This window comes from Gambusia affinis, linkage group LG07, assembly GCF_019740435.1.
Source record: "Gambusia affinis linkage group LG07, SWU_Gaff_1.0, whole genome shotgun sequence".
Classification (NCBI taxonomy): Eukaryota; Metazoa; Chordata; class Actinopteri; order Cyprinodontiformes; family Poeciliidae; genus Gambusia; species Gambusia affinis.
In genome coordinates, this window is record NC_057874.1 from 26,901,087 (window position 1) to 26,929,055 (window position 27,969).

A 27,969-nucleotide genomic window follows, 5' to 3' on the forward strand; every position below is an offset into this window, starting at 1 on the left:
CAGGAAGACATTATGCATGTTTGCGAAGAGGCGCGCGCGCGCACACACGCCCACACACACACACACACACACACACACACACACACACCTTTTTGTCTACCTCTCATCATCACCGCTGACAGGAAGAAGCGCTCTATCGACTCTTGTTGGAGGTTTTATTTGAGCAGCCGCTAATATTTCGGGCGGCTCTTACTATAGCTGTGACTCGGCTTCCTTTCTTTTTCTACAACTTCATGCGCACAACTTTTAAAAAGTCTAGCTTGAAAGGAGATTGCTGAAAAGGACTGATAGAAGTGAATCACTGAAAGCTGGAGATGACTTCTGGAGGCATGGGGCTTGGGGGATTGGGGCAGGACATAAGCCAAGCGGAGTTAGACTTTTCGGACCTGTTTCTCTACAACACACCCGGGGAAGATTTCCCCGTTGGCTGCGTTAAAGGTGAGTATTTGTTTAAATCACAAAGCCTTCGATTTTATGTTAATTAATAATTCATTTTTTACCTAACTGTGGGATAGAAATGTCTGTTATAAAACTGTACTGTTCATTCAATTATGTGCTGCTTTTATTTTACAGTTTCCCGAATTGACTTTTGTGCAACAAATTTAGTTAGTACATCTTTTTTGCAGTTATTTTAATAACATTATTGTGTAGTTATAACAGATAAATGAAATCATAGCACAACCAAATTGTGAGAGGCAGGTCTTAGTTTTGCATGTGGCTTGCACAGCGTGCTCTGGAGATGAGTTTTATTTGCAATTCATGGGTCAAAATGAAAATGAACTCCCATGTGATAGCCAAGTAACACTGTTATTATAAATAGGGCTATTCTTGACTTAATAGATTCTTTGTTTGGTTGCTAACAGATGACTCAGGCACTCTCCTTCAGAATGACAGCCAGCCCCCCTTGTTGATGGTCGATCATCACACTGCAAACATCTCCACCTTGGCCCATCCAGCGCCCAGCCAGGACAACTTCCGTCAAAGTCCCACCTCAGACAACATGCCAGGGGCCGTGTTTGAATGTCTGGAGCTGACATCAGGAGCCAGTAATATCCCTGCCCCCAGCCCCAGGATTGAGATCACTCCGTCGGGTGATTCTCTCAGCTCTCACACCTTGGAGCCAAGCCCTGGCTCTAAAGCTCTGGGTGCATACAGGGATTGTGTGAGCCCCGCTAGCAGTAACTCCTCTTCAGGCTGGCCGGCGGATATCTGCTCTCCTTTGAACTCACCCAGTGTCTCCCCTCCAAATGGCGGCAACTACAGCGTCTCCTGCTCTGCCTTGGACCTGTGCCCAGGCTTGCAGGGCATCCAAACTTCCTCTGCACACTCCTCTCCAGGGGCCTCACCTCGCAACAGCATCACGGATGAGACCTTCCTGCAGCCGATTCACCAGCGCTCGACCTCTCCGCTTCCCCACCAGCGTTCCCGTTCCACCTCACCACAAGGCAAGCGCTGTTTTGACCAGACCCAGCCCTGCCAGGGGGGTACACCAATCAAGCAGCGCTCCCGGAGCCCCAGTCCTAACCCGTCACCCCACGAGCCCTACTACATCCACCAATATCAGGCCCCAGCAGAGTTTCAGTCCCATGTTCAGACAGCACCACAGGACCTGGAGGAAGTGCTCAACAACCTCAGTTCAGTTTTGCCTAGAGTTGGAGCTTCTATAGGGGTGGGAACCATTCATCCACAGCCCCCAAGACAGGACTGTGTTCATGGAGACAGGTATGACTGGGCGATTGATCATGAGAGGATGGGCAGGTCTGGAGCTGAGGTGAAATCTGAGCCCTTCTACATTCTCCCAACTGTGTGGCCTCCCGCTCAGCCAGTACATCAACCCACAGCATGCACATTCAGGTACTTGGTTTAACCTCTTTTCTTAGTTAAGATTAAATATTTATTTTTATTAGATATCAGAATGCCTGATATGCTAGATGCTTTGCAGATGTTTGCAATAAATCATTTTGTTCCCTCATTCCCCCAGTGGTCTCTCTGTAGCACCACTCCCGTCCTTGGAGTGGGGACTACCCAGTCAGTCCGGCCAGTACGAGCTTCTGATCCAGCAGCAGCCCAGATCCCACCATAGAGCTCACTATGAGACCGAGGGCAGCCGAGGAGCAGTCAAGACACCCAACGGAGGCCATCCTGAAGTTCAGGTGTGTACGACCAAGTACAACTCAAAAGTAAGAAGCTGAGTTTCCATTGACCATATAATTGCTCAAATTGGAATTACAAAAAATACATTTGGTTAATGGAAACATGCCAATTTCAAAATAGCTAATTGTTATTGATAAAAAAGTTTTTGGGCAAGGATGAGGTGGTTTCTCAACTGTATCAAGATTTGTATATTTCACAAAACTACAGTGGAAACAGTTTTTGTGCATTATGTGAGTCGTGAGATCAATAACCAGTTCTGGTTATTGATGTTATTACTGGTGGAAAAGATGAAGAAGGTGATAGGAAGTGGTAGGAGCATTATGATTTGGCATATTTTTTAATTATGTATCTCGTAAACTATCGTATTCACATGTGATTTTAATTGCATTTCTTATTCAATGGAAACACCACAATTGCAAAAATAGTTGTTTTTTTACATTAGCAGAATATCAACAAAGTTTTGTGCATGTTGGTAATGGAAACCCAGCTAGTGAGAAAGAAATAGGCTTCTCGCTTTACAGATTACTACGAGAAAAGCATAAGAACAAGGAAGAGATTATATATGTGGTATTTCCTGGTTTGGTGTTCATGTAGAGCTAACAGCCATGCAAATAAAGAAATAGTCCCTGCTTCCATCAGTGATGATGTTTAAGCCATGCTTTGTTTGAGTCTGCTAAAGTGAAAGTTGTTCAGACAACAAATATGTTTGCATGAAAGACAAATATTGACACTCGGTTTTTGCTTACTGCTTTACTGAGTTGAAATAATGGCTAACTGCTGGTTTTCCTGGCAATGCTGCCCAGCACTATGCAAAGCAGTTCTGAATCCTTTCTGCAAAGACTAATTCTTTGCTGCAACAGCATGTCAGGTAGCTTGCATTCAGAATAAAGTATGTGTGTAATCTCTTGTGTCGCCTTCCTAAGCTTCGAGGATACCAAGGCACAATTCCGCTGGGGCTGCAGGTCTTCATCGGGACAGCAGATGAGAAGCTTCTGAAACCGCACGCCTTTTACCAGGTCCACCGCATCACTGGGAAGACCGTCACCACACCAAGCCTGGAAAGGATGATCAGTGGGACAAAGGTTTTAGAGATCCTTCTGGAGCCAAAGAGCCACATGAGAGTGGTGTGAGTAAAGTTGGTTTTAAAGCAAAAATGAGAAAATTCACACTCAGACTTACAAGTCCTGGCGTGGTAGTAGCACATTATTGCAGTTCAGTTGTGTGTGACCTCATTATTTTTAAGTGAATCTGCAAACACCACTGTGCAGAGTCTCTGCATACCTAACAGTGCCTCAGATGGAGAGATACAGCAGAGTAGTTTCGTTTGTTTTCTTCTGACTTTTTATTGCAATGAAAGCTCAGATCGTTCTGAAAAATCAGCCACAAAAACCCTGGTTGCTTGGGAGAGTGTCAAGGTTTTTCAACGTTTTTCACTCCAAAATGATGCTGCTGTTACTGCTGACGGAAACAAGAAACGCATCACTTCCTGTGTGTTGGAGAGTTTTTCCAAGAAAAACCTATCATACTGTGTTTTTTTTTTTTTTGCAGTGGCAGAAATGTCTGATGAGTCACAAAAATAAATTTGTGGCAAAAAAAGCATTTTTAAACAACAAAACTAGGTCAGCGACATGTTTATTCTGCACAAGGGGCAAATTGCTGTAAGGGAAGCACAAACCAAAGAATCACCAAAATGCACAAAAATAAACAGTATACAAATTTTAAAAAAACTTTCAAAACAGGCGTGAATAATCTATTCTTAAAAATATTGCAACTATTACCAAAATAGGGCTCGACAAAAGAAAAGAATGGATTAAAAAACATTTTTTATCCAAGAAATCTGGCAGTTAGCATTTTTTCCATCTGTTTGTTCAGGATTGACTGCGTTGGCATTCTGAAGTTAAGAAATGCTGACATCGAGTTGCGGAACGGCGAGACGGACATCGGACGGAAGAACACGCGCGTTCGTTTGGTGTTTCGTGTCCACATCCCTGAACCCGGAGGCCATTTTGTGTCTCTTCAAGTTGCTTCCAACCCCATCGAATGCTGTAAGATGTATATATGTGCAAAAATTTTATTATTAGACTATTACTGTTATTATTGTTATTGCTGGTGGTGATGGAGCTGTGTTTATGCTGTCTGCAGCTCAACGCTCTGCGCAGGAGTTTCCCGCAGTCGAGAGGCAGGACCTGGACCGCTGCTCCGTACTTGGTGGCCAGCAGATGGTCCTAACTGGACAGAATTTCACGTCTGACTCCAAAGTGATATTTTCTGAAAAGACACAAGGTGAGTGCTTCTTTTGTAAGCCAGTAAATGTTTACCTACTGACAAGATAAAGAACAAGCTGCATGGAATATGTGCAAAATGTGATGTAATGACACAAATGCATGTGTTTGTTTATGTATGTTCAAAATAAATACAACTCAACTCTTGTGGTTCAAAAAGTAAGCCACAAAATGTGATGCAATCATGTTTATAAGAAGGGTTCAACATTAATTCCATGACAAAACTTGGTAAAGACAAATTATTCACTGAACAGAATTTTAGCGTTCTATTTCTTGTACAACGCTCCCCGAGTTAAAATTGAACATCTATGTAAAAGTTGGGGTGTGGTCATAAAGGGAAAAGTCATATCTATATTTAGCATTTTATATTTGGCTGTGCTTACTCTTATTAAGAACCTGAATAATAGAGTGTTTCCCAAAACCTAGAAACACAAAAAGTAGTGGGTGTTACAAAGTTTCTCGATGTGTGTTTTTTTGTTGACCTCCAATTCTCACAGGGTTATTTTTGGCTTTAGAACTACTGGTATGATTAAAATAGACTAATAATCACAATCTGTGGCCTTGCAGTATCCTTCCCGAGGCTGCCCACCTACACCTGTAGTATCTTTATTTTTAGATCATTTGCATATCACCTGGGAAACATCACCTTTCGGTGACGCACATCTGCCTCCAGCCCACACTTTTAGCTTTGACAAAGCAAAGGCGCATTTTCAAACTATTACATTTTGCTCTGCAAGTGAAAACTTTTATTTATGTCTAAATGGAAATTTATCACCTCTTTGGCGCTCCTTCTGCCCACACAGATTTGCCTGGCTGCTTGGCTTAAGATGTGGATAGGTACAGTCGGTAGCATGTAAAGCTTCACTGTTGCTTGCCGTAGGGTTTTGTGCAACAGGATGTGGTTAGACAGGCTGATAAAGATTTAGACCTAGAGCAGAGGCTTTGTTTTTTTTTTTTGTTTTTTTTCACTGCGTGGGCTGCACAGAGACACAGAGGTAAAAACAGAGGTGGGAATGTGACACTAAAGCAGACAATACTCTGTTTTCCACTGCTTATGAACAAATATGACCACAAATTCAACTTTTTCCCTCTTTTTACATAGTGTTAGTTTTTACATACACATTTTGTATCAATGAGTCAAAAATGCTTTCATTTTAGATATTTAAAGTTGCTTTTGTAGTTTTTTGGGGGTTTTTTACATTTTCACAGTTTGTTTTATGTTTCTACCAACACCAGATAAATTAAAACACTGCTAAAATCTAAGCGTTACATTTCTTGATGTTCTTTTCTAACTTCTGGCAACAAAGCTTTTACGGTGCAAAGGTTTTGAAGCGTTTCTTTATACTTTTACTCCAAGGACTGAGACTTAACGTCTCCAGGAAAAGAAATTATAGATCTGGGTTCTCAGAAAAGACAGGGGAACCAATGTTTTTGGCATAACATTGGTATTTTTATACATTTTATAAATATATTTAAGCAAAATGTGTCTTTTTTGAATGGCTACAGAAGAGGATTAGGGCCACCAAAAAAAAAAAAAAAAAAAAGAATTCTGAGATTAAAATTAGAATTCTGACTTTCTGACTTTATTCTCAGAATTCTTTTTTTTTTTTTCAGTGGCCCTAATCCTCTTCCGTAAATGGCTGTAGAAGTGCCCAAATATTCTTTTCTTCTTGTCATTCACTGATGACAAGAAGAAAAGAAAAGGGTTAGGGTTAGGGTGGGGCGACTGTGGCTCTATGGTAGAGTAGTTGTCTTGCAATCGGAAGATTGTAGGTTCGATTCCAGCTTCGATTCCAGCTTCCTCCTGCCACATGTTGATGTGCCTCTGGGCAAGGCACTTAACCCCAAATTGCCTACCGATCTGCGTATCGGTGTATGAATGGGTGTGTGTTTGTGAGTGCGAATGGGTGAATGTGACTCTAGTGTAAAGCGCTTTGAGTGGTCAAAATGACTGGAAAATCGCTATATAAGTTCAGTCCATTTACCATTTTACCATTTAACTCTGATTCATCCCATACGTTTAGGAGCATTTCTAAGACTGAAAGGATCATAAGTCAGGGTAAAAAGGCTAAAAACGCCAACAAATCAGATCTTTATTTAAAATTGATCATGTGAAGTGAAAACAAGGAAAAAAACCAAAAAAAAAAAAAAAAAAAAGAAATATATATATATATATATATATATATATATATATATTGCTGATCCAGACAACATTCTAATTTTCTGGGATTTTAAAATCAAAATATAAAGAAACAATATTTAGATTCCTTATATTTGACATGATATTGATTGTATGATGTCAAGACAATCAGTATCAGATTGTTCAATACTGTGCAAATTTATACTGACAAAATGAAAAACAAATGATTGATGGGTGATACGGTTGATAAAACTGTGTTTCTCTCTTCTTTTAGATGGTCAGCAAATCTGGGAGGTGGAGGCCACTGTGGACAGAGACAAAACCCAAGCTGTAAGACGGCCAACTTGCTGGTTTTGACACATGAACTGTCATTTAGTAAACATTTGTCGGTAGGCTTGGTAAAGACGGGCAAAAAGCCTTCAAAAAAATTCATCTTTTACTCCAGTAGAAATGCCCAAAATTAAATGCAACCATTTAATTTGGGTAGTTTTATTCCCTGATGGTACCATATCTGTAACAATTCATTTGACAAAAAGCAACTGAAGTTCTTTTTTTTTTATTCACATGAAAATAACTATAAGTAGTAATCCAGGTGTTTCTACGTTCTCAAAGTTCTACTCATCTGATTCATTTTGTTTTTATTTTCCTAGAATATGCTGTTCGTTGAGGTTCCTCCTTATCGAGACCGAAACATTTGCCAGCCGACTAAAGTCAACTTCTATGTCATCAACGGAAAGAAGAAGCGCAGTCAGCCTCAGCATTTCATCTACACTCCTGTAATAGGTGTGTAACTGTCAGTTCCCTGAGCTTTCACGTTAGAAGGAGAAACAGGTTTATCTGCATGTTCATCACCAAAACATGTTAAATCATGACCAGTTGGGGTAAGAAAAAATGGTAATGGTATGAGACTTGATGTTGAAAGATTATATTAAGTATAATAAAATGACAAAACGTTTCATTTATGACCTGATGTAATAATTAGAATAAAATGTTGTTTGTTTTGATGTGTCTTAAAACTAAAACAATGTTGGTCAGTTATACACTTCTTATATTAAGTCAAGAACAACACAGGAAATTGCAAAACTTTACACAGATAAACTGAAATAGCTTCAATCTAAAAACAAGTAGATGGAGTTAATATCCAGAGACTTGCAGCAACAAGCAGCAGACAGAATAAACATTTTATACTCTGAGAGAAAAGTTAACCCTTGAGGGGAAAATGTGTCACTCCACTGCTGAAAAGCATTTTACAAATTGTCATCCTCCCATTAATTTATGACACACATTTGGCACAGACTAAACAACATAAATTTATATATATTTTCACATCTTTTGTGGCGTTACTGGAGGAAAAATGTTTTCTTACATTTCAGGGGTCCCTATTTTATTAAACAAGGATTTTAACTGCTGCCATGTCTTGTTTATTGATTTGCTTTGATTTTTAATTCAATGTTTTATTGTTTTTTTTATTTGTTTTTTTCTTTTTCTTGCCCTTAAATCAAATGTATTATTCAGCAGGACATTTTCAAATTGTGTCAAATTGTCTTTATTTTCTAGCAATCAAAGCAGAGCCTCGGGATGACTACCATCTGGATTCATACAACTGCTCAGACAATCATCACCTGTCTGCCATTTCAATGAAGTCCCTTTACCATCACTTTGAGCAAGACATCAACCCTCCAACCTTGAATGTTTCGTCCGCACTCTACCATCTAGCCACTGCAGACCCCAGAAGCCATATGCTACCACCCGATTCTTTCGAGGAGCCAGCTTATTACCAGTCCAGAGCTGGGAATGTGGTCAACAACCCAGTGATGTACCACTCTGCAAACCAGCTCTACAGCAACTACAACTCCAACCATCCTGCCTCTGGTCCCAGTCAGTGCGTCAGCGCCCGAACCCCCATGAGCAAACTGGGCGAGGGCCCGCAGGTTGGGGATTCCTTTGAAGCCTGTTTGATGTCGAGGCATCAGGGTTTTGCGCCGCCTCTGGGAAAGTCGCCACCTTCGAGATACGTTCAAGTGAAGGCAGGAAGCCAGATTCAGCCAGTCGGGCAGCCGCTTACCCAGATCGGATCTGCTAAAGGAAACCATGACGATAAGGCTCCAGAGAAGATAACCATTAAACAAGAGAATCTTAGCTATGCCTACCTGGAGGATGGTGAGTATTAATCTGTGTGAAGTTTTATTTTCCCAGATGTTCTACAAAATGTTAACAAACAGAAACAGTGCATTTAAATCAATGGAGAAAAAAAAGATCATTGCAAAAACATAAAATCTTAGCCAGTATTTTTGGTTTCGTTTTTAGTGCAAATATCTCAGTACACTTGAGATAAGAAAAAACGATCTAACAAATAACATTTCAGCAAGATATAGGAGCTTGTTTTAAGCCAATAATTCTTTTAATATTGATGATAATGTTTTTGCTCCATTTGCAGATTATTTCACTCATAACAAGACCCTTCTCCCATATCAGTAGTGAATTAATCTGGAACAAATACTTTTTCATCAATACTAAACATTATTCACTTAAAACAATTGTCTTATTTCAAGCATACTAAGATATTTGCTCTCAAAAGTAGAGCAAAATACTTGCTAAGATTTTGTTTTTTTACAGTGATAATATAAAAAGTCAATAACATAAGAATAGATTAAAAAAACACACAAGCCAGTATACATGAAATAAAGTATATGGAAACACGGAGCTACCATATCAAACCTAAATAATGCCTTAATTATACTTATAAATGTTATATTTTCATGTTTGTAAACATTTTAACAATATTAATATTGCACTTGAAAGAACAGAAATCCACATATACAATACATTGATATATACAAAAATTGATAGCCAGCCTGTAGTTTATCTCCCACTTACAGATAAAGAACTAACAAACATATTTAGACACTACATAAGGAAGTAGATCAGGCATTCAACCCAAAAGGAAACATCTGTGTGGAGCTTTATAAGTCCGATTTCAATAAGCAACACTTAAAGAACAACAACATACTTAACGTCTGTAGAAATATTAAACAATATAACGGACCAGATAGTGAAAAACTTGATAACTGAAGAAAACATGGAATTTAAAGAGAACCTTACGTTACAGTTTAGGGTCAATTTGTTGCATCAGTTTCTCAGAACCCTGTTCCTAAAGGTTAATACTAGAGTATTTTGCACTGTTTGTCTGAGCAGTCAATATCTATATGCAAACTATGTCTAAAGCTGTGATGATGCATATATTTATCAAGTCTCAAGTATCTCCATGTTGATATGCAGGGACAGGCAGCTGTGACAGATCAGCCAGGGGTAAAATAATGTGACTGTTTTTTCTGAAATAGCTCTTTATATGTGTTACAGTTTGGTCTTGCCTTCTCAGTGCTCAAACGGTCCATATACTCTACATAAAACAAAACAAAGATTTGTTAAAGTTATCAATTAAGAATTAAAACATAGAACTGGAAATGTAGAACTGAGATCTAATTTTGCTCTGAATTGAAAGGCTCATACAGTAGCACTGGAGACCCAGTCTTGTTTTATTAAATCTCTGCTTACCTCCCCTTTGATGATTCTCTTTTAATGTCATTTGCCATCTTAGGAGAAACACGAAACCATCTTAGGAGAATCATTTGATTCCTTCATACATCTAAATAAGATGCGGTTTCTTGGAAAGATGATCTTGTTTTGACCTGAGCTATCTTTTTTTTTTTTTTATCTCCTTTGCTTATTAAACAAAGGACAAAGAAGATTAAATTCAGTTAATAAATTAACTGAATTTAATAATCCAGTGAAAGTATTAACTGAAAATAATTTTGTTTATTTTCAGAGAAAACAAAAGTTGTTTGTTTACACTGAAAATAAGTTTGAATTTGATGTAATACTCTACAAAATTTGAGAACGAATTGTATATATAACAGGAAGATACACAGAGAGTTGTCTGATAATTTTAAGAAAAACCACGAGGACCAGATCCTGCACTCATCTTAAATCAATCATCTTGTAATATGTTTCTTAACACCGAGACAAGCCTCAGGAAATGTAGATATTTTGATTAAAAAAAATTTAAACATGACTAAATTTGGCCTAATAAATTAGCAATAAGAAAAAAAAAAAAGACAGATCATCAAAATGCTTGTGTAAGGAGACGGTTCTGTAGCCTGGGGGATGGGTGTTTGTGGCCCAGTCTGCAATGCAAACAAGCACCATGCAACTATACATTTGCAAATCCTTCCATGTGGTTTTCAGACGGGCCTTTCTATCCACTTTCCTGTCTGTTTCAGTATCACTCTCACTGTCTTTCTCACACACTTTCTGAGTTGTAATGCATATACCCAGTTTCCTTTCAACCAAATCTACTGTAACTAACCTAACAATTATGATGGAAAAGAGCTTACACTGTTGTAAAGAAAATGTCTGGTTGGACCTCTTTGGAGGCAGGCAAAAACAGGAAGTAAACGGTACACATGCAAATATATGCTGATACAAAATAACAATAATAAAACACCTAAGTTCTCAATCTGGTCTTTTAAACAAAGCGGATAATTAATTTTGCTTTTACATTCTGTGATATAAAATATATCAAAGCTGTTTAGAAACTAGCGCCAATGACGCCAGAGCAAAGTCAGGGAAGTCTAGTGGACAATAATGTAACTGCAGTCATTCTTCCATACACTGTCAATCATTGATGGACTCACAAAGGTTTTATTAAATCAAGTCATGGAGGGGGAACTTGGTGACTGAGGTCAGAAAGGTGCCAACCACAAACCTCAACATCCCTGGTTCAACTCCTGTGAAGGACATTTGTTTCACTGCCCTCCTCCCCATTTCTCACTGATCATTTTCTCACAGTCTACATTGAGCAATTACAAAATAGCAGAACAAGTCGAGATTCTGGCGCCACCTATTGGCGACATTGAATAAAACAATCTGACCTCACTTTGGTTTGTGCATGAACTTCTTGTTTTCTGTTTTTTAGTACATGACATCATAAGAAGAGACATGAAAGGCCACAGTGGAGACTGATCCCGCAACACTTAAGCATCCCTGAAGACCAAGACTTCTAAAATGTTATTGGAAATATATTGCAAGCTGATATAATATTGGTTTGTATGGTTTTTAATTTCAAGACAACATCATGTTATTGTTGGATTCAGAAAGAATAGTGGTTCAGCTCTGTAAGAAATTTAAAATCAGCCATTTATAAAGGTATACTATGTGTCTGTTTTGCCTTTAATCACTTTGAATTCCTTCTGTTCATATTATTGTACAATTGCTCTTTTAAGAATGTAGAAACTATTTTATATTAAATAAAATTCAGTTTATATGAGTCTGGTTGTGAAATGTGATTATTTTAAGTTTGAATGACTGAAGGGAACAAACACTGAATCAGAATCACAAACTTTATACTTTAATATCTTAGTTTTGCATATATGACCTCTAAAGATGGAACATTTTCATTGTTTCATTTTCCAGATCACACACATAGTGTCACCTCAAGTCTCCAGTTTGAATAATTAATTATACATAATTATAATTATATTATAATAGCATAATATAATTTTACTATTATATAGTATTATATATTAATATAATATATAATATTATAATAACTATTATTATTAATTATTATTATTATTATTTATTTGATCTGCATTTTTTAAAATATATAAAATCATCTCTTCAAAAGAAAAGCAACACTAGAGGGCGACATTTTCAAATCAATCTTCTACCACAAGGATCAGTAGACGGCATTTTGAGTGCGTCACTTCCGTTTTTTTCTTTTCCTCTTTTTTTCTGGTTTGTGATAACTGCAACATTTTCCCACCTCCCCCGTTTATTCTTAGGGTCCAAAGTCTTTCCATGTGTTTCGTTTCTCGATTTTTACGATAGTACGTTTTGGACCAAATAAACAGTCGAGGCTTTTGCATCGTTGCTGGTGAGCTTTTCATCCAGCAAAGATATGATTTAACGCAGATTTATTTCTACTCAGCTCTTTGTTTTACCATATCCTCTCTGTGTTTACAGATCGACTCTAAAGACTGCATATGTCTTTTGCTGCAGAACAATAGCTGGCTTAGTTGCATGATACTTTGTGTTAGCTTTGCATATCCGAGGCTATCATGCATCCAATTTTAACTTTAACCAGCTAACTTCTAGACACTGTTAAGTAATCCTACTGCTGTTGGTTGGACAGGAAGTTCGTCGGATGAAATAAGTCCAGACACAGCAGCGTCATGTCGGAAGAACTGGACCTGTCACCTCCGGAGGTACCTGAACCCACCTTACTGGAAAGCATCCTGCGCTATGGGTTGTTTTTGGGTGCCATTTTCCAGCTGATCTGCATCCTGGCCATTATAATGCCCTCATCCAAGAGTCACGATCAGGTGAGTGGACTCCACTTGGAGGGGCAGGAGCAGGAATACGATCCAGTAGTTAAATATTGTTCCCATCCTAAAAAATATGTTTTTCTCTTATCTGGACAACAAGAATGCAATGATATGCGTTTTAAGCGTTGAAATAATTTCTTTGTTCTTAGACTGTGAAACATTGTCTTTGTGAACAAGGAAGATAATACTGTCACAAAATGTCTACATTTATGTTTACTATTGTCTAAACTGCCTACTGGATAATAGATTATTTTATCTAACTGAACAGTATTCATTTGTATTCGATGACCTAATGATGACAGAAGAATGAGCTCTTTATACTTCATACTCCACTCTTATCTGTCATGTCTGAAATCATTTAGATTGTTTCACAAATATATACACAAATACAAATATTTATACGTTATAGTATGTTATATTTGGTACCATTTTACATGATACAATATAGTTTCCACATAGGTTTGTTTTTCTGCAGCATTACACACATGTACATTAATGTATATATCTTAAAGCAAGCAATTTTCTAAAAAGCCTTTCCAGCCCACCATCCCATCATACATATCTCAAGCTATAAAATACGCAGCAGCTGCTTTGGTCAGATTGAGGTTTTTGATAACAAATACTGGTATAAAACAAGGGATGATATGTTGAAAAGAACCTGATTTGACTTTGGTCCAGGGGGGAAAGTCAAATCCCCTGGGGGGAAAAAAGCCTTTTATTATTATTATTGCCTTTTTTGCATCTTTTTACCAGTGGTAAAAAGATCCAGTGGTGTTGAGGTCATTGTACATGCTTTCTTTTCTTCTCATAACATAACATGGTATACGTTTGGCTAAAACTAAAACCACACTTTGTTTGGGACAGAACATTAAAGTTGCTTTAAATTGAGGAAAGATTAGAGTGTTTTCTCTTTCTCTTTCTGAATGTCACCTCAAAACTGCTCAAGCTACTAACTGGCTGTACTTTAAGCACCGTCTATTTTCTCTTTGCCACGTCTTTCAGCCCAAATCCAGCCACATTAGATGGAGTTTAGTAAGAAAATCCTTTAAGATTATCAGCCATTTTGTAAGCTTCTTGTGGCGGGTCAGTGACCTAATTTTTATTTTTTTTATTTTTTGGGGTGTGTTACGGCTGCAGTGGGTCTCTGCGTTTTCTCCTTTTAGGATCCTGGAGGCAGGCCTTCTGCAGGTGTTATGTTTTTTCCCTGATTGGTGCTCTGCTGCTTTAAAAGCTGTCATGCTGCAGCAGTCAGGAGGCTTTTTCTCCTCTCCCTCCTCAGAACCCCAGTTGGTTTGGTTTGTACCTTATGATTGAGTTTTGTTAGGTTTATTTTGCGTTTGTTTATTTCTAATTGGTTATGGGTTTTGTATTAATTTGTTCTGGCTTCTTATTTCAGGTAATCCCTTTTCAGGTTTTACTTAATATAATTTAATAAATTTCATTCTTTGATTAACTCAGAAAATCCTTGTGTGGTCTCCATTAATGTTACCCCACCAAACGAGCCAGGTGGACGTAACATTGTGGGAGCTCGTCCGATTCATGTGGACTAATTATGCTTAATTGGCCTCGTTGGTCTTCAGGTTGCAGTTACATGCCCCTGATTTTGGTTTTCCTGTGTTGCAGGTTGTTTGTGGGTTTTGGGCTACTTTAAGGTCTTTGGAACCTTACTAGATTTTGGACATTTTTTGTGTTCCATATGTCTGTTGTTGGAGGTCCATGAGGATTTTTTGCTCTTTTGTTAGAGGGGGGGGAGAGAAGTCTCTTTGTTTTGTGTCAGGTAAGTGCTATCTGGTGTTTGTTGTTGGCAACTCCATTTTAGATGACCCTGTTTATTATTTTAGTTTGTTATTTTTGGGCTGGACTCTGGGCTGAGGGCACCGCCGTGGTTTGCTGCCTGACAGGTTTTGGCCTGGTGGGATTTGCTGCCAGCGGTATCTTGGTGCTTCAAGTGCCTTGGCTCTTGGAGGAAGGCCTGAAGACTAGGCTAAGATTAGTCAGGGTTTTGGTCACTTAGTTAGCTGTAGGTAAATGGAGATTTGCCTTTGGTTAGTACCAGTTATGCACTTCCTGATTGTTGGTTAAAAAAAAATAAATAAATAAATAAAATAAAAAACCTGAAAAACAAAAAAAAATTGGCATTTTCTGATTAGGTTGGTTTGTTGGATTATTTTTGTTGGAAATGGATACTGTGGGTTCTTTTTTGGCTTCCCCAACTTTAGAACTGTTGGAAAAGCTTACTAAGGAGCAGATTCATCAAGTAGCTGAACACTTTGAAATTGACCTTGGAGCTGCAAAAGGATTTAAAAAACCTCAATTAAGGAGTTTCTTAAAAGACAAACTTGTACAACTAAATGTCTTTACTATTTCTCTTTCAGATGCTGATATGTCAGATGTAACTTCCCGGGGCATAGATTCTTTAACTGGTGCTTCAAAGTTGGATGATGACTCGTCAGGTCCAATAGTATCTCAAGAGTCTCAATTAAAGTTTCAATCTATGAGAACTGAGTTGGAAATGCAGTTTGAGGTGGAAAAATTGCGGCTAGCACATGAGCTTGAGGAGAGAAAACTAGCTTTACAAGAAAAGAGGCTAGCGCATGAACAAGAAGAAAAGAGGTTAGCACATGAGTTGGAGGTTAAGAAATTATCTTTGGAAGCTGAGCGCTTGAAGTTGAGGTCTGAGGGCAGGTTAAGTGGTGGATCTTTTAATCTGTCTCAAGGTGGTGATGGGTTTTCTGGACATAACTTGGTTAACATGTTGAAGCTGGTACCCAAGTTTAATGAACAAGATCCTGATGTGTTTTTCTCTTTGTTTGAGGACATGGCAGAGGACAATGAGTGGGGTGATCTCGATTGTTCCATTCTGCTGCAAAGTGTGCTGGTGGGTAAGGCCCAAGAAGCTTATGTTTCATTAACTTCAGCTGAAAGAAAGGTATACAAATCTGTTAAAGAAGCTGTTTTGAAGGCTTATGAACTGGTTCCTGAACATTACAGGCAACAATTTAGGAACTGCAGGAAGGCTGAAAAACAGACAAATACAGATCTAGTCAGACAACTAAACACCCAGTTTTATCGTTGGTTATCAGCTGAAGGTGTGAAGGAGTTTGAATCCCTTTGTGATTTGATGGTGTTGGAACAGTTCAAGACCATTATTCCAGATCGGGTTGCCACATATGTTAACGAACAAAAAGTAAAAACTGCTGCTAAAGCTGCTGTCTTGGCAGATGAGTATGTTCTGACCCATAAAACTGTGAGGGATTACAATTGGAAAGGCAGCTATAGCTTTAAGGAATCTCATCATGACTGGTTCTCTGGTAAGACTGGAGTGGAACCTACATTGAAATCTAAAGCAGACTCTGTTTGTAACTATTGCCGCCAGAAAGGACACTGGAAAAATGAGTGTCCTCTGAATACCAAAATTAAATCGGCTAGGAGTAAACGAGATAATCAAAAACCTGTTGCTTTAGCCAGCGTTTCACAGTTGCATTCAGTGGAGTCTACACATCCAGCTAAAGTTGAAAGTGTAAGACCAACTGTTTTGGCTGCACCTGTTGACTATAAGTTTTTTTCAGAACTGACTGATACAAATCCCCAGATTTGTGAGAAGGATGTCAGACAAGACTATGCACCTTTCATCACAAATGGGTTTGTTTCTTTGAGTGGCAGTTCAAATAAAGTGGCTGTGAAGATTCTACGTGACACCGGAGCATCGGAATCTTTCATATTGGAATCTGTTTTGCCATTTTCTCTTTTATCTGATACTGGTTGTAGTGTCTTAATTAGAGGTATTGGGTTGGAGACTTTTTCTGTGCCTCTTCATAAGATCTACTTGCAGTCAGAACTTGTACAAGGAGAGGTAACTATAGCTGTTCGTCCTTCTTTGTCTGTGGAAGGTGTGTCTCTCATTCTAGGAAACAATCTGGCAGGTGGACGTGTGTGGCGAGATGTTGCACCCCCTCCAGTGGTCCGAGCTTGTCCATCCGTTTCTGTGTCAGACGTATGTGCTCGAGACTTTCCTGAGGCTTTTCCAGCTTGTGCAGTAACTCGTGCCATTACTCGTTCTTTGGCTGATAAGGAGGACGAGTCTGGTAAGCCTGGTTCTATTCTTGAGAAGACTGCCTGTTTGCCAACTCTTCCTGTTCCTTTGTCACTCAGTGAGTTGATTGCAGCCCAGCAGGAAGACACAACCTTAGCTGCTCTGTTTGACCAAGTCCAGGCAGCTGAACAGGACACAAAAGTGTCAAGTGGATATTTTCTACAAAAAGATCTGTTGGTACGTAAATGGTTGCCTTATAGTGACAGGGAAATTGTTGGTCCAGTTTATCAAGTTGTTGTTCCAGTCAAGTTCAGAAACCTTGTTTTGAAAACTGCTCATGGAGAATTGTCTGGACATTTAGGAGTCAATAAAACTTATAATCGAGTTTTACGACATTTTTATTGGCCACGTCTAAAAAAAGATGTCGCTTATTTTGTGAAAACTTGTCACACTTGCCAGTTAACTGGGAAACCTAATCAGACCTTGAAACCAGCTCCACTTTTTCCCATACCGGCTGCTGGTAAACCCTTTGAACACTTGATAGTGGACTGTGTTGGCCCACTGATTCCTTCAAAGTCAGGATCTGTGTATTTGCTGACAGTTATGTGTAGAAGCACTCGTTATCCTGCAGCCTATGCTCTGAAAACTATTACGACAAAGTCGGTGGTCAAAGCTTTGTCGAATTTCATTTCAGTGTTCGGAATTCCGAGGACCATTCAGACAGACAGAGGAACCAACTTCACCTCACGTATGTTTGCTGAGATTTTGAAACAACTTGGTGTAGTTCATCAACAAAGCAGTGCTTATCATGCTCAAAGCCAGGGGGCGCTAGAGCGTTTTCACCAAACCCTGAAGGCATTGTTGCGAGCATACTGCACAGAGTTGAGTAGAGACTGGGAAGAAGGTCTGCCTTGGCTTCTTCTGGCAGCTCGTGAAGTTGTGCAAGAAAGTACAGGGTTCAGTCCGAATGAACTCGTGTTTGGACATCAGGTGCGTGGTCCTCTCGCTATTCTAAAATCGAACTTGGAGAGTTCTGATCCACCATCAAACTTGTTTGACTACATTAATGGTTTTCGTCGCAGACTTTTCTTGGCTGGCAAACTAGCCTCTGAGAATCTTAAAAAGGCTCAGAGAAAAATGAAACAATGGTTTGACCAAAAAGCTGAAAGAAGAGTGTTTCACCCAGGAGATAAGGTGCTTGCCTTACTTCCCATTCAGGGTTCATCATTTCAGGCAAAGTTTTACGGTCCATATTTTGTGTTGAGACAGGTGTCTGAACAAGACTATATGGTTTCTACCCCAGACCGTAAACGACCAACTCAACTGTGCCATGTAAACTTACTAAAGCCTTATTTTGGTCGTACTCTGGAGGAAAAAGATGTGAAGGCAGTTGCTGCTTCTGTGAAAGTAGACTTGAGCTGCACAGCAGGATTAGATGAGGATGTGCAAACTCCAGATGATGCTGTGTTTCAACCAAGACTTAAGAACTCTGAGATATTGTCTAACTTACAAACATTATTGAGTCATTTGTCTACGGAAAGAAGCGAGCAGTTGAAGCAGTTAATTTTGGATTTTCATGTTTTGTTTAGTGACATTCCAACATGTACTAATTTAATTGAGCATGATATTGATGTGAAAGATGCGCAGCCCATCCGTCAACATTTTTATCGTGTTCATCCTGAGAAAAGCAAGTTTTTGGAGACAGAAATTCAGTATTTGCTGGACAACGGCCTGGCTAAACCATCTTGTTCCAGTTGGGCCTCACCATGTTTGTTGGTTAAAAAACCTGACGGTACCTATAGATTCTGTACTGACTACAGGAAATTGAACAGCATTACAAAACCTGACTCCTACCCGCTTCCCCGGATGGAAGATTGCGTTGATCGTGTTGGAACAGCGAAGTATGTGAGTAAATTTGATTTGCTCAAAGGTTACTATCAAGTACCTTTGTCTGCGCGAGCTCAAGAGGTTTCATCCTTTATTGTACCATCTGGATTATACTCTTACACTGTAATGAGTTTTGGTCTTAGGAATGCACCTGCCACTTTCCAGCGGTTGATGAATCAAGTAGTGGCTGGGTTGGAAGGTTGTGCTGTCTACTTGGATGATGTAGTGGTCTACAGTGACATTTGGGCTGAACACATACAACGCATTCGAAAATTGTTTCAGCGTCTTCAGGATGCTCATTTAACTGTGAACTTAGCAAAATGTGAGTTTGCAAGAGCTACAGTGACTTATTTGGGAAAAGTTGTTGGGCAAGGACAAGTAAAACCAGTAAGAGCTAAAGTCCAAGCCATTGATAGCTTCCCTCCTCCTACCTCAAAGAAGGAGCTGATGAGGTTTTTGGGTATGGTGGGTTACTATAGAAACTTCTGTCAGAATTTTTCTACTGTAGTTGCTCCATTAACCAACCTATTAAAAGCTAAAGTCCAGTTTAAGTGGTCTTCAGACTGTCAGAAGGCTTTTGAAAACATCAAGTTTCTCTTAAGCACTGCACCTGTTTTGTCTGCACCAAGATTAGATCGGCCATTCCAAGTACAGGTTGGCCAAGTCAAGTGGGTCGGAGCCATTTTGTTGCAGACTGAGGAAGGTATTGACCATCCAGTCTGTTTCTTTTCTAGAAAGTTTAATCAACATCAGCTTAATTATTCAACCATTGAGAAAGAGGCCTTGGCTCTTATTTGGGCACTGCAGCACTTTGATGTGTATGTGGGCGGGGGTGCGTTTCCTGTTGTGGTGTATTCAGATCATAACCCTTTGACCTTTTTGCACTCCTTACAGAGTCCAAATCAGCGGTTGATGCGATGGGCCTTATTTCTGCAACCTTACAACCTTGATATTCGGCATATTCGAGGCACTGACAACGTACTGGCTGATGCATTGTCTCGTGCCATTGATGGACCAGAATAACAAGAAAGATGGTTACAGAGGTCCTTGTTGGGATCCTCTGTTTAAAGGGGGGAGGTGTTACGGCTGCAGTGGGTCTCTGCTTTTTCTCCTTTTAGGGTCCTGGAGGCAGGCCTTCTGCAGGTGTTATGTTTTTCCCTGATTGGTGCTCTGCTGCTTTAAAAGCTGTCATGCTGCAGCAGTCAGGAGGCTTTTTCTCCTCTCCCTCCTCAGAACCCCAGTTGGTTTGGTTTGTACCTTATGATTGAGTTTTGTTAGGTTTATTTTGCGTTTGTTTATTTCTAATTGGTTATGGGTTTTGTATTAATTTGTTCTGGCTTCTTATTTCAGGTAATCCCTTTTCAGGTTTTACTTAATATAATTTAATAAATTTCATTCTTTGATTAACTCAGAAAATCCTTGTGTGGTCTCCATTAATGTTACCCCACCAAACGAGCCAGGTGGACGTAACAGGTGTCACTCTAAGAAACAGATGACTGTAGTTGTTAAGACTGTGCACTGACACTGTGAAGTCAAATTTGCTGATTCAGCTGCTAGACTTTATAGAAATGGACCCTGGTAATCTGCTGGTACATAGAAAACAATTCTGGTGAAAACAGAAGAAGAGTTGAGCTCAAGTTTTGATTTATTTTGAATTGTTTTTTTTATCTCCTCACCCATATTACCAACGTACATAGAAACCTGCTTTTTGTAGCCGTTGATAAATTCCTAGGAACTACCTACAAATTGGATTAATTCACCTCAAATCATCACTAGAAGAACAGGAAAACAACCCATCTTAATGAACTCTACCAATTCTGCCAAATGATTTTTAAAGATATCCAACCAGAATTATGTCAGAAGCTTTTTGTTAAGGACTAAAAAGTATGCAGTATAGGAACAGGTTGCTAAGAGACAATTTATAAAGTATAGTATTATCTCTACCAGGCCTATTTTATTTAGGCCTGTTATGGATAAGATCTGTAGACCCGAGAAAATTCAAAATAAATTTCACCTCTTGCACCAATACTTCTTTAAAAAAGTATTATGCTGGGGATTAGAGTCAATAATAAAAAAACATTCTCACTTTTTAATCTCAGAATTCTGCATTTTCTTCTCAGAGAAAATACTCTTCATAATTCTGAATTTAATCAGTCACGTAAAATAAAATCAGATAAATTCCTCCCAAAGGTTAGATCTCCTTTTGCACAACTCACATCTTTATCATTTAAGATTATTGCTCCTAAACTTCTGACCTAAAAAGGTCAGAATTTTAACTTTTAATTTCGTCATGAAACCCTGGAGAAAAGAAAAGATTCAGATAAAACATGAATCATTTCCCCATGAAAGTTGTATGTAAACTTATATGTAAATTAAGTTTAGGTAACTTGACAAATTTTGACAATAACAGAAAGCATATTCTAAAAACTTTCTTACTTGAAAATCTGAAGGAAAAACCACCAACAGTAGCGCTCCTCAAACTATTACTGCCGGAAGAGATTATTTATAGACTCAAGCAATTAAATCCTCCTTTTAATTATTCTATTTTCAGCTGATGAGATTGCCTTAATAAAAAGCACATGCTGTCGCTGTTTCATCTTCAGCAGCAGCCTGCTTGAAAGAATAAAGGCTGCGTACACAGAGGTGGTGCTGACAGGAAGAAACACAGCAAATTTGCTTTTGTTGGATGAGCAGAGCACGCACGTTAGCATTTCATTCAGCTGTCTCTGTGGTGGAAATGAAGTTGCACAAAATCAGTCACCAGGAACATCACAAAGAAACTAATTAGTTGCTCAAATGTCCCAGTTGTTCTACATCCCTAATAGCAGGAGTAAGAGCATTATCCTCAGACTACAGTAATGTAATTGGTTGATTTCATATATTTTCACCCCAGCCTTCCTGCTCACCTGGGGAATTTTATTATTTCTGTTGCTTGCTCAACAGGAGGAGACCGAATCCACTGAAAGCAAAACTGGAGAACAGATGAAGAAAGCAAAAGGAACGGCACCTCAGATTCGACAGAAACAAAAGAAGGAGAGCAAAAAGAAAAGATAGATGTTTGTGTGCCCTTTTGTTGTGTGTGTTTTGTCTTTAATCCCTGTTATAAGGTTCTGACTTCATATTACAACACTACATCTGAGTCACTTCAGAATGACCCTCAGCTTAATCTTTACACTCAGCACACACTAAATGACGTAGCGTTTGCTGAGTGTTAATGATTGCTGATAAATATTTGACAGTGTTTGGTTTTCCTTTATCTGCTTTAATTATCATATGTGTATGTGTATTACAATAAATAAAATAACCGCCATAACTGTATTTATTATCAATCCTTTATTCATATAAATGGGTCAGAATTCATTTGAGCTTCTCTTCAACCCAGTTTTGTAGAAAATAACGGCTTGTTTCCTTATAATTGATGTTTTTAAATCACTGCTTAAAATAAGTATTTGTGTGAAGAAAAACATTAACATAAAATTTGATTGCTAATCTATTGCTGATGTTTTCATTCATTATGTTATAAATAAGTAAGGTAAGTCAATTTGTTTATTGTTTCTGCCTTTCTTGTGCTGAACTGTTTACTGGATTGATACAGTTCACTGCTTGTCAGGAAAAAAATTGCTAAACATGTTTTGTCACTTTTAATAAATAATCATAATTGCATATAAATTATATGATTAACCTCCGAGATTGGATATTTTTAAAATTAGAGAACATGGGCACTGAAATTATATGTAAATTCAATTGAAGCAGAGATTTATGTCATAAAAGAATGCATTTCTGAACTATGCAACCTTTGAAAGTACATTTTATAATGCGTGGAAAATTAATATAACATACAACATAGTCTTATGTTTTTATGAAATGTTCTGATTTAATAAAATGAATTGATAAAATACCCGATAGAAAAGTGTACCACATTTTTCCTATATAGTGATACTTTTATTAAAGAGGTGCAGTATTTCACGCTTCCTCCCCCCCCACATAAAATCACTTGAAGTTTTATAATAATGCGTCACGTTTCTTAGCGTAAGGATTGCGTGTTGCTTAGCAACCAATTTACCTCGCCTGAAAGGAAGCTAACAGCTTTCTCCGTAAGAAAGAAGTGGTTTAGGAAGTATGGAACTTTTATTTCAGTAAAATAAAACAATTTTACACCGATCGTGACAACTAAATAACATAAAACTGTGTTACATTGTGTGTTTGCTCCTGCCTGCCAACGCAGGAGCGATCTTCTGTACCTTGCGCAACATAAAGCTAATTCCCTACGAAGTTTACGCTACTGCGTAAAACAAAAAAGCGTCAATCGTGTCGGTTTATATTTTCGCTCCCTTGTTTCGTCAGTGATGCGCTATCCAGTGGCTTCCCCCCAACGCGGCTTGTCTTCTGCTCACTCACTACACCACTCCTGCTTCGACGCATGAATTTCCTGCGCCGTCGGCTCTCTCCAGCTGAACAGTCTGGCGTTTGCCCGGCCCACCGTAGCACAACACCGGCTGCTTTGCCCTCTTGTTCCAGAAGGCAGTCCCCCGTCATGACCTCCTCCTTCTGCGGGTTCTGTGAAATTCGCTAAATGGGATTTGCGGCTGCCCCAAGGTTTCCGTTATTGTTTTAATGAGGACATCCGTCCGGGATCTGAGCGGCTTTCTGGCGGTGCGTCTCTGATTTTTGGGCTGAATCTGAAGACGCGTTAAAGGTAAGCTTAGTTCATTTCAGCTTGGAGCGCGGTTTTCTTCTTATTTCTTTTTATATTGCCAAGAGGATATGTTGTATTTTTCACCTACCAACCTTGGCTTTTCATCCAACGCATGTTCACGTATGATTCCCCCACACCGAGTTACATTTCATTGTTACACAGGCCATTCAGTCAGCGTGGATCGTACATTTGGCCAGTGCCATTCAATCTGTGTTGGGGCTACGTCTTGGACGCCTTTCTACACCCCTTCAAATGTAAAGCGTCTGTGCAATGTTCGTGTTTAATTCGTTGTTTCGAACACAAATACTCAGGGGAAAGCAAGACATCGACTGTGCACTGAAATTAAAGCCAACAATCCCGTCGAAATTCAAAATGGAGCAGTAACAGCACCTGTTTTGATTCATCAGGCCGCAAATAACGTTGTTTATGGGAACCACGACTGACACATGAGCGTCGTTTCTTTATTTTCCTCATTCATAAATTCTATTTTATGTACCTGGTAAGAATCACTTTAGCAAACACTGACTATGTACGTCTTCCTGTGGGTAAAATTTGATTTATTTCCATTTTCCTTCTCTATCAAACCCGTATTCAGTTTGACAGCTGCTGCTCCCGTAGGCAGCTGCCACCCCACCCCGTGTTTTCTTTGAAAGCAGCTTTGCTGACAACTGGTGTTTAATCTTGTGGAAATAGAATTTTAATTATGTAGTTTAACTGTTTTCAGCTTCTTTTGGGAGCTTTTTAGTTGTGGCTAATATCCATAATCCACTGGGTTCAGATTTTACTATGAATGAGTAGGAGAGCTTTGGAGTTGATCTAGACGCCAATGTGTTTGTCTGATCAGAAAAACATGAATTGAACATTTTGCGTCTTATTGGGCTGCCAAATTCACTGTTACAATTACTCACAAATGTTTTTGAAGAGTACTGAAACTGTTAGAGAATTTCTTTGTTACAGCTTTAGGGTGCATTCAAGTTTTATATAATTCATTTCAGCAACAAGACAATTCAGTGTTTTACACCATAGACACATAATACAGTAACCAATTACGAAACAGCAATAAACATTAAAATTTGTCAAATGACATCATTAAGTAAATATTCATCAAATATATTGATCAATATTTTAGTTATTACGGATCAATATTTTAGTTATTATGAATCAAAGACAACTCTGAACAGGCAAGTTTTTAGCTTTCATTAAAATGAACTGGATTCAGTTGTACTGTTTCTCCGTGTTTGGTTCTGATTCTGGAGATGCAGATTCAGAACCAAAGTGACAACGGATCTTTGATATCAATTAAATACTCTAATGAAATTGTTTCCAATTTCCCTAATTCACTTAGCATTCAGTTTTATCCAGTAATATTCTGACTAGAGCTGATTTAAAAATAGCTACCCATTTGGCAGACTTCTCTGTGTGTATAAAAGTCTTTCTGGTTTGTCTCCTAATTGTTTCAGTAACAATCAAACAAGCTTTTGTCTTAATTCATTTAACAGAATAATATATATAGTTTTATTATGCGTCCACAAAAATTATTCATTGTGAGATCTGTTAAGCCACCAGTTTACTTGACAAGCTGTCATTACAGTAAGAATTTGTTGAGTTAATGGCTCGTGGTTTGTTCTGATATGAGCCGGCCATCATGTCCTGTGAAATTAATCATGCTGAAGCAGCCGCTCTTCGTGGTCCAGGCGACCGACTGCCAGAGCCTTCAGTCAAAGACGGAGGGAATGGAAGAGTTTTTCTTACCATCTTATCAGCTCAGTGCTGTTGTCCCTCCTCTGCTTCTCCCTCCTTTTGCCTTTCCTGTGTCTGTTCACCAAAAGCCATTAAGGTCTGCTCTCCCCAAACCATCATGAGTTAATAATGGAAAGATCTTAAAGGACAGTTTGTCCCTGTTAAATGTACTCTGGCTTACTCTGATGTTGTCTTTGCTGTATTCTGTGTCTCTGTGCATCTTAAAGCTCTGATAATGTCCATATTTCCTCTTGTTTGGATCTTTGGACACCAATCCTCCTTCCCTTCCCTCTCCCCCAATCCCAGGGGTAAACTGTAATTTCCCCATTGAGCTGAAACGTGCCGCGATTCTTTAGTGTCTGCAGGACAAAGTGGCAACTGCTACTGTGTGGATGAGGTGAATTTGCTACCCATGCTAGTTCTATGTTTTTGTCTTTAAGTTTTGCCTTTAGGCTTCAAAACTTTTGAGATCCACTGAAGGAAATGCATTGTGTGTTGGTTTGGATCAGATGACAATAAGAACTGATGTGATTGAGTTGAACACTCTTCACTTCTTTCCTGTCATAATTTAAAGTCTTATAGTAACCCTTGAGAGACAAAAACAGTGGCACTAAAGCTTTTTAGACAAATATTTCACCACACAAACAAAGCTTTAGTCTAAATATGAGCAGAAAAAGATGATGAATGATGTCTCTATAAATCAATTTAAACTGGCCATGTTGCATTAATTTATTTATTTTACTTCTGTAAGTTTTGGTTGAGTTTTCCATCTGGATTTGATTTCTCATGTCATCTGTGAATAGCTTAAAGTTCTTTCCATCATTCTTCAAACGCAACAGTATCACCACAGTGTAAAGATTTTTTGCATATAGTCATCTTTCAAAATTTTTATTTAATGTGCTGATGGTTGCTGACTTTGAAAGGATTCTTGGAGAACTGCACAAGTTGTGAAATAGTTGGAGCTGAGTGTTATATTTCAATTGTTACACTGTGTATGTTTGCTTTTCTAGACCATTGTAGTAAATTTTAAGAGGCAGAGGTCAAGGAATTCAGTTAGTTGCAGTTTATGTTCATAAATGTTGCTGAACAACAGACACTACACATTTAACTGCAACACTAAAAGAAAACATCTAATTTGTTAGTTTAAAATCCTTGAAAAGTGACTAGAAAATTGGACTGCATCATCATGTTCATCACATTGTTCATAAGTACTTGGTTTAATGTCCCATTGTCTGGATGTTACAGCTCACATTGAACTGAAACAGTGTTGTTGAAACTGAAGTAAAGGATGCCAAGACCATAACATGGCACCTTGTTTAAACATGTCTTATTTTGCAATAATATTTGAGTCAGTGCAGCTAAACGTAGTGGAATAATCTCAGTCATCATCACTTCGCCATGACTCCATAGTGGAGATGTCACCTTATAGAAGTTATTATTAATCTTTAAATGATCCATACCATTAAAGAGATCTAGAGATCCTTAAAATTAGTCCTAAATCTGCTGTGGTATTATGTTCAATAAAGATAAATATCAGTAGAAAACTGCCTGATGAGCACTTTAAAAGGCTGTAGCTTTTGTTTTTTTAAGGATACCTTATAAGTAATGACTTAAAAAACAAATGTCAGTTTGATGCTCAAATACAAGTGGCATGGATTTATTAGGCTCATCGACACACACCTTCAGTACTTGATAGGTGTTTGTACTTGCCTGTTTTCCTAACCTGCATTCCTTTCAGTTATCTGAACACTCTTCCTTCTCCTTCTCATTATTTCTATTCTTCACTCTCAGTATTCAGTTCATGTACAGAAATGGGTCATCGAGTTTATAAGACGCAGTCAGGTCTGAGACGGTGAGGAAGACAGGGAACTGATGAGCGTGAATCAATATCAAACAGCTCTTGAACTTCATTGTAAACTAAAGATAGAAACGACTCAGAAAATCTTCCAAGCGAGCCATGATTTGTTTTGTTGTTTAATCTAGTCCTTTGTAGTAAAAGTACAGGAAACAAGCATGTTTGTTTACTTTGCAACATGAATAATTGTTTTTCAGAATAATTGATGTCTCGAAAAATAGTTTATTTATTGAAAATTGCAGAGAAAACAGAAATATCACATTAAGAATGTTGAATGTTACTTGAGATTTATATTTGAAAGTGTCATAAGATGAAAGATGTGAAACAATCAAAGGAACAGGAGCTGGAAGGAGCTTTTGTTTTGCATCTATTCTCCTTGTTACAACGCGCACACACACATACACACATCTTCCTCCTTAGTTCCTTCCCCCCTGCCCTCCTGCTGCTCAGGTGCCTGTTCTTGTTGCAGTCGCTGGCAGTCGAAGCGGTGCTATGCAGTCTGGTTCTCCCACGTTCCTCTGCACCCTTGTTATATATGGAAAAGCTCAGAGACAGAGTTTTTTTTTTTAAGATTTATTTCTGTCATCCTTTTTATTGAGACCATATCTCAAAATAGTCGTTATATAATATTTTTTACACTATCCAGTATGCCCTATTAAATCACCATTTATCCCATTTCCTCTGCACGGTGTTCTTGGTGAGAATTGAGAAAGTTTTGACCCTATCAGCATTTTTAGGTATATTTTCTAACTCCAAGTTGAATGTTTATGGATTTAAGCATAGCAGGTGATGTATG

At 38.5% G+C, this 27,969-nt stretch overlaps 4 protein-coding genes across 9 annotated transcripts in view; all 4 read left to right on the top strand.

The window, feature by feature from the left end:
• Positions 1-146: 146 nt before the first annotated feature.
• Positions 147-11,903, top strand: LOC122833416 (nuclear factor of activated T-cells, cytoplasmic 2-like). The gene is made up of 10 exons (XM_044120919.1): positions 147-438; positions 864-1,854; positions 1,982-2,153; positions 3,078-3,280; positions 4,027-4,199; positions 4,297-4,437; positions 6,851-6,906; positions 7,227-7,359; positions 8,134-8,736; positions 11,552-11,903. Exons 1-10 carry the CDS (start codon positions 315-317, stop codon positions 11,596-11,598), a joined length of 2,643 nt encoding a protein of 880 aa, XP_043976854.1. The 5' UTR covers positions 147-314; the 3' UTR covers positions 11,599-11,903.
• Positions 11,904-12,324: 421 nt separating this feature from the next.
• manbal (mannosidase beta like) lies at positions 12,325-22,200 on the top strand. Of its 3 annotated transcripts, none has more exons than XM_044120923.1 (3): positions 12,325-12,511; positions 12,601-12,959; positions 21,826-22,200. In XM_044120923.1, exons 2-3 carry the CDS (start codon positions 12,810-12,812, stop codon positions 21,934-21,936), a joined length of 261 nt encoding a protein of 86 aa, XP_043976858.1. In that variant the 5' UTR covers positions 12,325-12,511; positions 12,601-12,809; the 3' UTR covers positions 21,937-22,200. The 3 variants fall into 3 exon arrangements, with proteins under 3 accessions (XP_043976858.1, XP_043976860.1, XP_043976859.1); XM_044120925.1 differs by having other exon boundaries at positions 12,338-12,511; positions 12,774-12,959; XM_044120924.1 differs by having other exon boundaries at positions 12,339-12,511; positions 12,770-12,959.
• Positions 15,069-20,337, top strand: LOC122833417. Of its 3 annotated transcripts, none has more exons than XM_044120920.1 (2): positions 15,069-18,900; positions 19,777-20,337. In XM_044120920.1, exons 1-2 carry the CDS (start codon positions 15,142-15,144, stop codon positions 19,903-19,905), a joined length of 3,888 nt encoding a protein of 1,295 aa, XP_043976855.1. In that variant the 5' UTR covers positions 15,069-15,141; the 3' UTR covers positions 19,906-20,337. The 3 variants fall into 3 exon arrangements, with proteins under 3 accessions (XP_043976855.1, XP_043976856.1, XP_043976857.1); XM_044120921.1 differs by lacking the exon at positions 19,777-20,337 and having other exon boundaries at positions 15,069-17,232; positions 17,690-18,295; XM_044120922.1 differs by lacking the exon at positions 19,777-20,337 and having other exon boundaries at positions 15,069-17,047; positions 17,115-18,295.
• Positions 22,201-23,110: 910 nt separating the features above from the next.
• LOC122833419 (proto-oncogene tyrosine-protein kinase Src-like) overlaps positions 23,111-27,969 on the top strand; it is a 28,452-nt gene continuing 23,593 nt past the window's right edge. The window contains exon 1 of one of the 2 annotated variants that reach the window (XM_044120928.1): positions 23,111-23,578. The gene's annotated coding sequence lies outside the window, so the exon portion shown is untranslated. The remainder of the gene's footprint in view (positions 23,579-27,969) is intronic. The other variant, XM_044120927.1, reaches the window with a different exon arrangement.